Raw genomic sequence first — 14,571 nt, 5'->3', positions numbered from 1 at the left:
ACCTGTATGGGAAATAGTAATTGGATAAAACAGAGTGAAGAAAGGTACGCCAAGGATTACAGCCTGGCTGAGTCCCTTGACCATAATAAATGGACTAGGAAAACAATGTCCTTCATTACAAATTTTAGCATTAGATAGCTTGTATTTAATAAATAGTCTACTCCCATCCGCAGTGTTAAGGATTTGAGTAGTTTTATCGAAATATTTTGTAAGAACTAATCCTTCATTAAGGCAATTAAGATCAGCACTTGCATCAACTAAGGCTAGAGTTTGGAATTCATATTCATCACTTATGATAATGGTTACTAAGACAAACCATTTTTGTGTGATTACTCTATTTAATACATTTACTGATTTTTTGATAGATGATTCGCATTGATTTATATAATCATTGGGATGATATGATTTGAGTAAGTGGTCAAATTCAATGGCATCTGAATCAGTGTCTATTTCGAAATTTTTATTATGGAGTTCAAGTATTTGAATTCTATTTTTTAATTGGGTTACTTCTATCTTGACTGTATTTACTTCGGCTTTGAGTTCAGCAATAGTAGGTTCTTTTTGTGTGGCTTCATGCTGACTTACACGTTTCATTATATCATAAAAGTTATAATTATCAGGAGGTTTGACTAATGGCATATGTTTTGTTTTTGTTTTAGTCAAATTAATAAACTGAGTAATTATTTCTCTTTTTTCATCAGGATCATAAATTTTCTCTATTAGGTCTAAAATAAGATTGTCTTCTTTTGTTAGTGTATGAATATCAGAAGTTGTAATAGGACATTTACATATTTCTTCATCTGTGTCAGAACTACTATTTGTGGACCAATAAAAATCATCATTATGCATAATTCCTATAAAAGATGTATCACTACTTGCTGAAGTAGTGTCCGTATCTGAACTAGTAGATGAATCATATATTTGAATAATGTCATATATTTTATTTCTGATGTGCTCATCTAATGTAATAGAGTCTAATTTTTGTTTGACTTTGCATTGGCTTTTATAATGGCCAACTTTTTCACATTTATAGCAAACAGGTAATTTCTTATTGTTTTGTTAGAACTTTTTAGATGCAAAACGTTTAGTAAATTTCTTATATTTTTTATTTTTGGTTGGAAAAGACTTATGTGTTTTTTCGAATTTATTAATGCGATGTTTTTTCTTTTTATATATTTTATGTATTTTATGTGGTTTATTTTTATCAATATGATAGCCAAATTGTTGGCAGAAGTCTCCTAACTCTTTTTTACCACTTATGTTTTGTTTATCAAGTTGCTTTTTAAGTTTCATATCTGTGCATAAGGCTAAGCCTTCATCACATATTTCAGAGGATAATTCACCTAAAGTATATTGAGAGTAATTGATTATACCACTATTTTTATTTTTCAGACGTTCTTTGACCTTTTCAACGAATGGATATGGTAATCCTGCTACGAACTTTTCTTTCCAGTGGTCAAGATGACTATCTTCTCGTATAAGTAAACGAGAGAAAAAGACGTCTTTATACCATTTGTAGTGAGATAGTGTATGACAACATAAATTAGATAAAAGATCAGCAGTTCGGGCTGCAAGTATTGAAGTATTTCCTATGAAATGAAGAGCAATTGTATAAATCAGTGAATTAACAGCATCACTTTCAGAGTATACCATATCTTGGTTGTGTTCATTTTTTGCTGTCCATTGACGAGTATTTGTTAATATTTGTTGTTTTGTCTGTTCATTGAGATAGGAATCCCACCATCCACTTAGCCATCCAGAAAATCCTGAAACTATAGCTTTTGCTATTTCCTGATCATGACTACCAGCCATTTTACATGTCGAAGCATACATAGTCATATGTTTCATTGTATCTAATATTCGGTGATCGAAAATTCCATCAATGTTCCAATCTATAATAGTTCGACCAGTATATGTAGAAGTATGACTTGTAAGGTCTTCTTCTAATTGGATATCAATTGGGGTTGGTCTCTTATAATATGGTCGGGCATTTATTGGTTGCCAATTTTTATTATAGTTGACTCGATTTATATCCGGGGTAATATGATGTTCAGAAAATGCTTTTTGTATATTTGATATTGTGTTGGCGATTAGTGGTTCAATGTTTTCATTTTCTTGGAACATTATTTCTTCTTGAAGAGTCATATTATCATGTTCTGGGATTTTTGTTTTTCCTCTATCGCTGTCTGGTATAGCAATATTTTCTTTAGGTTTGAGATCTTTTATTTCTAATTTGGAAATTAATTGATCCATTAGTGTTTTATTATCATCACCTATATGAAATTTTTTTTTATTTAATTCAAGAGGAGGTTTAAAAAATAATTGTTTCTTTTCTTTATAGGTGGGAGGATGTAATAAGTTTTCTATTCTAATAGTTTGTTGTCCAATAGTGTGAAGATAGAGATTCGTATAATTGTTTTGTTCAATTATGTGTGGGAGTAATTCCATACGAGCTAAATTCGTGTTATTTAGTTTGTATGGTGTAGCTATTGTTTCGTATACAATCATTTGGGTTGAGGATCCTATATTATGCTCTGTGTTTGATCCTGTGGTAGCAGATCCTGTAGTAACTGTTTCAGCTATTCCTTGTATTTTCAGACTTTGTTCAGGAGGATGTATGGCTTTGATTGTGTTTCCTTCAGTAGTATTGAATAATGTATATTGGGTTTCTAGTGTATTTATTTCAAACTCGGGAATAGGAATTTGTTTTTGGAGTAGGATGTTTTTTAACCAATCAAAAAAACATGTTCCTTTATTTCCTTGTTTTCTCCATTTGTTGAATCTTTTATGAAACAAAGATACTAATTTAGGATCAAAAGTTTCTACATACCATTCTCTGATATTTTTATTTTCGTGGGATAAATAATCATTTATGATAAATTCTTTATCCAATTTTTCTTCAAGTTGTAGTACTTGAATGAATTCTGCTTCATCAGGTTCTTGCTGAGCCTGTTTATATTGAGGGATAATGATATTATCAGATGTTCTTAATAGTCCATCAATTTGTGGTTTTATTGGTGTTGATGGAATAGTTATGATGTGAGGAATTCTATTGTAAGTAGTAATCGATTTTCTTGCTAGTTCTGGTTCTGATTTTCGGAAAGAATAAGTACTTGAAGTGCCCGAGATGGATGAATCATCCATTGGTTGCAAAATTCTATTATTTGTGAATTGGATTTTAATATTTCCATCTTTATATTCAATAATTTTATCTGGAATGTTTTGGATAGATGTTTGTGATGGTTGATTTTCATTATGGATGGACCGTGTTTGTGGTAAGATAATATCTGACCATGATATTGTTTTGGGTATAATCGTATTGGATTTTTCCATATTGGTTTGGAAAAATATTGTTTGTCCTCTAGTATCTATTTGAAGTACATTTGGACATAACGTATTCATAACTTTATAATAAATACAATAAATGATGGCTATGTTTTGAGAACCTAACATCATATTAAATCCTTGAGTTTTTAGATTTAAAGATAAAACATTTAAAATATTTGGATATGTAAGAGATACAGAATAATTTGGAAAACAATTGAAATATATTGGTCAACTACATAAACTAGATTCGACCATCCCTAGTAACGAATCAGAAAATCTGTTATGGCTAGTATCTCGTAAGCATACTAAGATAGAATTATTTAATCCTAGACGAGTTAAGGGTTTCACAGCTATTTGGATTAATCCTACATGTAAATATTTATAGTTTTTTGTTTTATGGACTTGTAATATTTTTTGAGATAATAATTGAAAATCTTCTTGATTACTTGTAACAGATAGAGTCTGTTCTACTGTTTTGATTGCATATCCGATTTTTAGATCGAATGTGCCTTTCTTATAAACATCTGATATTGGAACTTTGGGTATGTTCCAATTTTGTATTTGATTTTCAATATCGTTAATAATAATTTCTTCTTTATTTTTTATCCTTAGAGTCCTAAGAGTAATCACTAGTTGTTTTATCCGTCAGATTCTTAATAAATTTCTCCATTCTTAATAATATATATATATATATATATATATATATATATATATATATATATATATATATATATATATGAAAAAAACTGGGATTGGTCCACTTACTCATATGAACATATGAGCCTAATGGCTTAGATTGAATCTGGGCCGATCTGACGATCACGGATGTCCGGTAGTATTTGAATTTTATTTTTATTTTCTACTAATCCAAATCACTTGAAATTTTAGATGAGCGCTCTTTTCATCAAGGCGCACGTAATAAAAAGATATATAAAAAATTTATTGGTGAAAATAAAATCACCAAAATACCTCCCAAAACTTTTGGGGGTATTTTGGTCATTTTATTTCATGTAAAATATTTTTTTAATATTTTTCAAAGATTCACCTTTTTTTATAAACACACGTCTAAAATCATGTGATTTTGATTTGTAGAAAAAAAATAAAATTCAAACACTACCGGACATCCGTGATCGTCAGAGCGGCCCAAATTCAATCTGGGTAGTTGGGCTCATATGTTCATATGAGCTAATGGGCTAATCCCAGAGAGAGTTATGTAGGTTGGATTTATTAATTTTGGAGTCTATTTTTTTAAAAAAGTTACTTTTGTTGGGCAATTTTGTAAATATTGCTATAAGACAAAGGGTACTTTTGTAATCTCCAAAAGGGGTAAAATTGAAATTTTAACTAAAGGACAAGGGCACTCTACAAATAAAGTTTCAAGATATTAACTTCCAAAATACCATTGTATTTTTGTGAAATTTCAAATTTGTCATTTCTTAATGGTAAAGTTATATATTTAAATCATTTTTTAATAAAAAAATAATGATTGTTTTGATAAATATACCCATCACACTTCTAACTTGAACCTTTGTATTCTGAGGGGTTTTTAACTCTAGACAAATCATATATATATATATATATATATATATAAGGTTTTGTTATACTATACCACTTGTGGTGTAAACCCTTAAAGTTATCAATAATTTTAGACATTTAGATACCCTTACCATATAGTATAGTAACTTTTTGTTTAGGGGTATTTTAAGTAGTTAGTCAAAGGTAAACTAAAAATTCTTAATAGAAACAAAAGCATTTATTAACAATAGTGGACAATGACATCACCCACAAGATGCATTAATTGTTTTTAACTACTAATATAATGTCACTATTTTGTTATAAAAATATCCATTATGCCTTTCTAAATAACAAAAAATGCCCCTACTTGAAAAATTTTGTATTACAATTCAAGGGTATCTTAATGTCTAAAAATGTTGAGCACTTTAAAGGTCTACATCACAAAGTGGTGTAGCCTAACAAAACCCATAATAATATTATATATAATAATATATATTATTATAACGCCACTATCCTAATGTTAACTTTCACTGATAGTGTGAGTTTCACTAAAAGTACCAACACTATGGTACTCCAAAAGCAGCTTTCCTTACAGGAATTGTAAATGGGGAGAACTTGTGTTCCGACTATCCCCCATTTTAGTTGTTCCCAAACAGGTAAAAACTATAATAACAGGGAAAGTCCAGCACTTTCACTGCTTTATGGAGTTATCAAAAGCCCCCATAGTAATCCCTAGCCCCACCGTCCATTGACTGGTTGGGTCCTACGTGGGTCGAGATTGTAATCAATGGATCAAAATTGTAAGGATGCACTTTGTATAAAGCCGAGGCTCTAAACAATCAAAGTAAAGCGCATCTTCAAATAGTGTTGAGAAATATGGATTCAATACTTGTGATCAATGGTTTAAAAAGCGAAACGGTGACCCGGATCGGGCATCTTAAAAATCGATCCAGATCGGCGAATCGGCGATCCAGATCGGGAATCGGCTGAATCGATAGAATTAAAGCTTCAAAAAAATCCGAAAAAATTATTAAAATTTATTATAAATATTGTTTTTTAGGAATCCAATAAGAAATGAAGGTACTACATTATTAATTTTCATTTTTTTCATCAATTTGTGAATATTGAGATGCTCTTTCCCTGTATAAACTTATGTTAACAATTAAATTTGCATCACATAAAAGAAAAATAATAGAATTATCATAGATAAAATATATAATTATACATGGACTATTATAAAGAGTAGACTAATCAATGAAAGAATGGCCATTAAAATCTCGTTTTGGTGAAAAACCCTAATCCGTTAAAAGAATCCAAATTATTACAACCTAACTAACTATAATCCAAAATTATTAAAACCTAACTCATTATAATATTATATACTGAAATTATAATTATTAGTCTACATTTTATAATTATTTTATTAGACAAATAATAACAAATTTTAAATATTTTATAATATTATCTAATTTAAAATGTATTATTGACAAATGTAAGAAAAATAGTACATTACATGATTTATAATGTAAAAATTAATAAATAAAATAAAAAAATTGGTTATCAATGTAAAAATTAATAAAATGTATACAAATTTTGGAAATAACACTTCAATTTTTCAAAAATTTATTTTTTTAGGTTTCTATAATAAATTTAGTGAAAGAGATTGTTAGTAGAAAGATGGAGATTTCAAATAGAATAACCTTTTTATGTTTTATTTTTTTATGCCTTTCATATTATTTAAAAAAATAATTATACCACCATATACAACAAAAATTAACTGGTATACAAAAAATTAACTTTTTTATTTTTCATTTTTTTATTCTTTTTATATTATTTACAAAAATATTTATACAATATATACAACACAAAAAAATAACACCCACGGGGGGACTCGACCTTGATACATCGCATGAAGAAGCAAAGGTCTTAACGACCACGCCACCTCACCATATGTGGTTATAACTTGATGATTAATAGAATATATTTAAATTCTCTTTTCATTTAATGATGTTTGGGAATTATCCCACATCGAAAGATGAGTATTCTACCTTGGTATATAAATACCTATGTAATATAAACTAAAATGTTGTATAAAAATATTGGGGTAACCTCACACGTGTCGCACGCGTGCACGAGCGTGTCACATGCGTGCAGGGAGGGAACCGGGTAGAACCAAACAAAACCAGATTGGAACCGACGGTTCTTCTCTAAAATCGGGCGGTTCCCGGTTTTGTATTGGAACAGGCACGAGCTGTGCCGGTTCCTGAGTCGAACCAGGCGAGTCCAGTTCGACTCGCCGATTTTTAAAACACTGCTTGTGATAGTCTTAAAATATATTTTCATCTTTAATTATAAAATTTAAAGCTTCAAAAACAATGTAGATCGAGATTGAAATTCTTGGAAATTGGCGATCCAAAAATGCGTTCCAAGATGCACTATTTCCGAAACTTGAAATCCATTTTTTTCTCATGTCCATGCATCTTAATCTCAAGATGATCAATTTGAGGATATTGGGGCATCAAAACAACCTCTTTTAGTGAAATTTTTGAGGTGGGCTTTAATTTAATTGTTTAGAGCCTTGGCACTATATAATTTTTTTCCAAATTTTTGAGGTGGGCTCTAATCTGAAAGATTTTACTTTGATTGTTTAGAGCTCGGCTCTTTATAAACCGCACCCAAGATGAATAAAATAGCTTATTTACAGTAACAAGTAAGTCGATTTACAATAATTTGTGAATTTTTAATCAATTCATAGATGAAAGCGTATGTTACACTTTATTGTCAAAATTGATTTATAGGAAGCTAATATTTTAAAAAATCACCCGATTTATGTAAATATGTAAAAGGTGCGGTTTGTATAAAGCCTAGGCTCTAAACAATCAAATCAGAGCCTACCTTCAAATGGTGTCGAGAAATGTGGTTTCGATATTGAAAATATTTGTGATAGCCTAAAATATAGGTAAAATATCTCCTTATCCTCTATTTTTAACTTCCATATCTTATGAGACCCAAAATTTGAAAATATTACTTGTAAGCAAAATGTTTCCTATCTTTTTTATCTTACAACCCCTGGACCCCTTTAACCATTCATTTTTTACCCAAACAAACACTGAAATGACACTCTATTCAAACTCTATCTCTCTCTCTTCGCTTCTCTTTGAGTTTATCAGCCAAGGGGTTTAGCTTAAGCTCGCACATGAGCACACCTTCTTATGTGTGAAAAAGAGATGAAGTTTGGATTTTAGAGAGACATGGAGTTTTAGAGAAAGAGAGAGAGATGGAGTTTTGAGAGAGAGAGACGATAATGTGAGAGAGAGATGGAGTTTGGGTTTTAGAGAGAGATGGAGTTTTGAGAGAGAGAGATGATGATGTGAGAGAGAGAGATGGAGTTTTGAGAGAGAGATGATGAAATGCGATAGAGATGGAGTTTTAGAGAGAAAGAGATATAGAGTCATTTCATAAGTTGTTGAGGTTAATATTACATGGTCAAAATAGTTTAGGGGGTTGAAAGACGAAAAGGATGGAGTAATTTTACTTACAAGTAATATTTTCAATTCTTAAATCTGATGAGATATAGAAGTTAAAAATAAGGGATAATAGGATAGTTTACTAAAATATATGTTCATCTTTATTTATAAAGTCTAAAGCTTCTAAAATAATGTAGATCGATAGATCTATGAAAACTTGAAAAACTTGAAAATTGATGGTCTAAAAATGAGTTACAAAATACACTATTCCAAAACTTGAAATCCATATTTTTCTTATATCCATGCATCTTGATGTCGAGATGATCAATTTGAGGATATTTGAGAATCAAAACAACCCCTTCTAGTATAATTTTTTTGGAAGGTTCAAATTTGATTGTTTAGAGCCAGCTCTATATAGACTTTTCCTATATGTAAATCGATTTACAAGAATGTGAACTTCAATGGCTTTAGAGGCCGACGAGTTTTTAAATAAATCAATCAATCTCTCTCTCTCTCAACCTTTTATACTGTGACTAGTGAAGTGTTCCCATAGGACCGGTGATTTTGTGCTACCCTCGTTTATTTGATTGGAGTTATATTTCTTTACAGAAATTCTTTTAGTAAGTGAAAGATGATTTAATTTTGAAAAATTGTTTCATGCAGCGAGGATTGCATTTCTACATTTGAGGTCTTTGAGGTATAAAGCATCCATTTAAGATGGATGCAAATCGGAGGTCCATCTAAAAACAATTGAAATTAACTGTCTAAATTTTTTTTTAATAGAATTATTATTTTTTATTTTCAAAATTTATTTATTTATTCATATTTATGATCTCCATGTTAGATATTTCATGTCCTTAAAAGTTGGATCCAAAAATCCATCTCAAAAATTAATTTTTAAGAAATCACTCATTTCTAAAGGACTCATAGAAACCGTGTCCTTTAATTTTTAATTTTTTTTTTTAAAAAGAAATATGACATATTCTGAATTTTTATTGAATTTTTAATAGTTAAATTTCCATTTGAAATTAAGTGACATAAAAAGTAATATCACCTTAGATATAAAGTATTAAAAAATAAATCTAAAACATTTCTCAAAAATAGGTTGATCCTTTAAGTTTTGTTTGAAATAAAATCAAGAAACATAATGATTTGTTTTCAATTATTCAGGAAACTAATCAAAATATGCCTATTTTATTAACTATTCAACAATGGGAAATATTTATATAAGTTGACACCTTATAATGTGTGCACCTGTTAAATCCTTTTCATCTAAATTGATCATTTGTCGAGACATAAAATTTAAAAATGCCGCATCTTGCAATACATTATTTGGACGGTCTATTTTAAAGCTTTTCATAAGTTTGTAGATCTGCTTAATTTGAACCATCTTTTAAATTTAAAATAATTATAGATATAAATTATTTCTCGTACATCTAAACAAAAGGAAAATTTCGAAGAATACGCTATTTTTATTTTTAGTAGTAGATGCTTTCTGTGTCAATATCACAAATTCAACGCTTGGAGGACGAATAAAATATCAGATTACTTTATATATCTTCTCTTATTAAATTGCACAAGGCAGGTTTTATCCCATATGTTTTTTTTTTTTGTTATTAATTGCACCAGCCACCAGGTTGCTTATCTCAAAAGTCCACCTTGAATTGGTACGGTGGGGTCGGCCCGAGCCTGACCCACCTGGCCTCTAGTTGGATCACCCAACCCGGGTCTGGTCCAAGTTTTTTGTCTCGGGACATGATGGATTGAGTCAAGTAGGGTTCAAGTAAAGATAAAAAATTATATATCGGGTCGACACTGGCTTGGACCTGACCTAGTGGGTCCAATATTCGTGGTGGGTGTCCCATATATGGGTGCAGACTGCAGACCCAGACAATGGTCGGGTGATCGAGTCCACCCGCCAAGTCGGGGATTGAACCCAACCTGATCAACCTGATTGCAACCTGCCAAATAGATACAACCAAAAACTAACCCATAGAGTACAAATTTTGGCAGGGGAAGGGGGATTCCCCCTCCTCTTTATATTTCTATTGCATCTCTGCACTGGTACAACTCCATAATCACCCAACCCACATCAGATCAATCAAAATAATTCCCCTAGCACATATGTCTACATACACATGGTTAAGGATTCTCTTGATAGATATGCTTTTAAAGTTTAAACCGTTATAGGCGTGGGTTTTGAAGTTGAACCAGTAATGGAGCAGGGAGTGATGATGTTTCTTTGGGTGCTTGTGATTGGCTTTGTCACTTTGGTGGTGGTGTGCCGGTGGTGGAGCAGCCGGCATCACCAAAAGGGCCTTAAACTTCCTCCAGGAACCATGGGATGGCCCCTCATAGGGGAGACCCTCCAATTTTCTGGCGCCTTGGGCTCCGAAGGCAATGAAGGTTTCATCAAAGAGAGGACTCGAAAATATGGAACTGAGGTCTTCAAGACACATTTCCTTGGCAAGCCACTTGTGGTATTTTGCGGACCCACGGGCAATAAATTTGTGTTCTCAAATGAGAACCGAGTACTCGTGAACTCATGGCCACCCTCCGTTGCGAGGATATTTGGCACTTCATTGAGCACCAGGGCAGGGGACGATGCCAAACGGATACGTAAACTCCTAATGGCTTTCTTGAGGCCGGAGGACTTCCAAAAGTTTGTCAGTCGAACGGATATTGTAGCTCAAAAACACTTAAGAACACACTGGTATGGGAAATCGGAGGTGAAGACATTTGATATGCTTAAAGCTTACGCATTCTCGTTAGCCTGTAGCCTGTTTGCTAGTATTGAGAGTGAGGAGCGTAGGGCCGAGCTTTCTGCACTTTTCATTGTTTTGCTGAGGGGACTACTGAAGTTGGACCTGAAAATCCCTGGAACAAGCCATTATAGGGCTAAAAAGGCAGCTGACGTGCTAAAAAGAGAGCTGAGGAAGGAGATGGAGGAAAGAAAAGAGGCCTTGAAGGATGGAAGAGCAACCCCGAAGCAAGACCTATTGTCGTATCTACTCACCACTGCTGATGACCGTGGTGGTTATATGAGCGATACAGAAGTGGTGGACAATATCTTGCTCCTTCTCTTTGGTGGCCATGATACGAGCAGTTCGACACTGCTGATGGTATTGAAGTATTTGGCAGAGGAGCCTTACTGTTACAACGAGATCCTCAAAGGTACTCTTTCTTTCTGTGTGTGTGTGTGTATGATGAGTTGTGCAATGTTGGCACCCAAGAAAATGTTGCCTCTACTGTATTTTGTGTTGAAAACAGAAATTGGTTTCCTTTTAATCAGGCTTTTCAATCGTTTGTGCCTCATTTCCATTCCACACTCCTTATGTTATCTTGTGGTGACTTAGGTTAATTGTTTCTTAGCATAGCTCTAAAACTCGAGTGAGTGCACTCGGACTCACCCGAGTTGCTTGGACATGACAGAGTGATGAGTCTCAAAAGGAACCTGCCAATCTCAAAGGGTTCCTATATTTCAGTACAATCACTTGTACAGACTCGGCTCAGTCTTTGTCAGACTCTGCCGAGTCTTTAAAGACCAATCAGACACAAGACCTGCTGAGTCCCAAACTCGAGCCTTATTTTTTTGAATATGCTCTAAGTTGACAACCTTTGATTCTATTTTGTAATTTTTTCAGAGCAAAGGGAAATTGCCCAGTCCAAGAACAAAGAAGAACTACTGAATTGGGAAGACATCAAAAAGATGAAATACACATGGAATGTGGTGTGTGAAGTGATGAGAGTCGCACCTGCAGTCTCAGGAACTTTCAGATACGCCATAACTGACTTCAACTTTGCTGGCTTCCACATACCTAAGGGCTGGATGGTAAATCAATCAAGCCTCTCTTCTTCTTCTTTTCTGTTTTTTTTTTTCTCTTTTTTCCTTGATGGTTATGAAAATAGGACCCTATATTCATCAAAAACAAATTAAAAATGACAAAACCGGGACAACAATTCTGCCACCCCAACTAAATGTCCTGTAACCTTTCTCAAAAGTCTAAACAGCATTTCTGCTTTCTTGAATTTTTTAATGCAAAATATCAAAACAAAAACAATCAAAGAGAATACAAATTTTTCTCCTGTAATTCTACTCTTTTCATGTTTGTCTAATATTACTTCATGTTGTAAAAAGTCCAAAAATCCCCATAAGAACTATCTCAAAAGAAACTGCCCAGAGAACACACATATTGTACTCCAATGAGACCACATTATACACTTACCCCACATTATACACCTATCTTTTTTGGCAATTGTGAAATGAGCTTTGTTAATGTGGATGCAGCTCCATTGGAGTGCGTATACTACACATACGATGGCAGAGTATTTTCCAGAGCCCGAAAAATTCGATCCCTCTCGCTTTGAGGGGGAGGGTCCCACCCCGTTTACATTTGTGCCTTTCGGTGGGGGACCACGCATGTGCCCTGGGATTGAATTTGCAAGAGTGGGGATGCTAGTGTTCTTGCACAATTTGGTGAAGAATTATAAGTGGGAATTGGTTTTCCCAGATGAGAAGATACGCATGGATCCCATGCCTGTTGCTGCAAATGGACTCCCAATTCATCTCCACCCACATCAGCAACATTCATGATCTCTCTCTCAAAGTTATGGTTGCCAAGTGACTTTAGTGAGGGCCTTCGCTCTAGTCGTTTGCTCCATAATTGAAATGTTTTATGTTTGCTTTTCTATGAAATGAACGGTCCCAATAACTTTAACATGATTTGTGTAGTTGTACATCAATGGATATTAATATCCTATGCTTGTTGCTGCAAAGTGACTCCCAATTCACCTCCACCCAGATCAGCAACATACATGATCTTTCTCTCCGGTGGCTTTTTTTAGATAAGTATTTTCTTCATAAATCATATAGTAAAAGTTAGAAGATGAAATATCAATCTCGAACATTTTCATCAAAAAGAGCTACCAAATGCCAGAAAAGGAAATAAACAGGAGGCGCTTTTCTGTTTTCATGTCAGTGGTGGAGGTGGCGTGAGAGAAAGGTCCTAGTACCAAACCTACACCAGAAACACACGCACACAAATGAATCTCGAACATGATTAACATCTCTAATTAGTAGCTTACATATGTGCTGTAATGGTTTACCTGAGGTGTCTTCATAATCTTGGTCTACTCTGCTTTGAGAATTGACCTCACATTCGATTTCTTCAGTGTCCTCAACTCATGTGTTGTCATCTGGTCTTGCATTTCTCGGTGCTTTCATAACAATTTCATCATCTCGTCTGAGAAACCCAGCTCCTCTCAAGAGCTTTGTGCTCTCCTCCTCTAATTATAGTTATGCTATAATTGCTCTTATCTTCTCCCCTGAAACCCAGCTCCTCTCAAGAACTTTACTCTCTCCTCCACTGAATTGAGTTATGTTCGAGCGTAGCTTCTCATCAACTGAAGCCTACCAAAACTTAAAGACATTATACTGTAATCAAACTTGCAGAGCTAAACATTAAGGAAACTGGTGTTTGTTAAAACTTGCATCATCAAGGCAGGCATATGTTGATTTTATTTTACTTTAATTTCTGTCGAGTAACTTCATTCAGTTGCAATACGATACATACATAACAAAAGACGAGGTATATATGTTGCACAATCAAGAGAAGGATGAAGTTTCTAATTTAGTACATGACTGCGTAATCCATCATCATCATCGTCAAAGTCTTTTCCCAACTAATTGGGGTCAGCTACATGAATCTCGATCCACCATTCATCTGACTCCGTAATCCATTAAATACAAAATATATGTGTAGAAGAACCACATGTTCAATGACTGACTAATCTCTAGTTTATACTTAACAATAGATGACTGATTAATCTATTAAATCATGTTAACAAAAAATGAAAGAGCTCATTAGCATCCAAAAAAAATAAAAAATGAAATAACTAATAAATTAAAAGGAAGTCAAAATAAAGCAGCCTAATTTGAATCTTTTAGGTCGTATAATTTATCCAATGTAACAATCAGACAATACCCATTACACTATTTTAACAAATCAAATCACAAATAAACAAATAAATGATGACACCACATAATAAAATCAAGCATCAAATTATAGTCTGCATAATAAATTGCAATTTACAGCAACTAAGAATTTCAAAATTGTAAACAATGGAGAAATAGTTTTCCATTTCTTTTCTACCCAAAATTATAACATTTGCATTGTATATATGATTAGCATTAGGATCATTTATATTTATTTAATGCAAGAGTTCATTCGGAAAACCCATTTTCAGCGAATGACATTATCAA

At 33.0% G+C, this 14,571-nt stretch overlaps 1 protein-coding gene across 1 annotated transcript; it reads left to right on the top strand.

The window, feature by feature from the left end:
* Window positions 1-10,396: 10,396 nt before the first annotated feature.
* Window positions 10,397-13,044, top strand: LOC18441953 (cytochrome P450 716B1). The gene is made up of 3 exons (XM_006852177.4): window positions 10,397-11,483; window positions 11,954-12,141; window positions 12,598-13,044. The coding sequence occupies exons 1-3, from the start codon at window positions 10,526-10,528 to the stop codon at window positions 12,901-12,903; spliced, it is 1,452 nt and encodes a 483-aa protein (XP_006852239.2). The 5' UTR covers window positions 10,397-10,525; the 3' UTR covers window positions 12,904-13,044.
* The last annotated feature ends 1,527 nt before the right edge of the window (window positions 13,045-14,571 follow it).

This window comes from Amborella trichopoda, chromosome 6 (genome assembly GCF_054954075.1).
Source record: "Amborella trichopoda isolate Santa Cruz 75 chromosome 6, AtrichopodaSantaCruz75HAP2 v2.0, whole genome shotgun sequence".
Lineage (NCBI taxonomy): Eukaryota > Viridiplantae > Streptophyta > Magnoliopsida > Amborellales > Amborellaceae > Amborella > Amborella trichopoda.
This window is presented reverse-complemented; position numbering and strand designations above follow the sequence as displayed.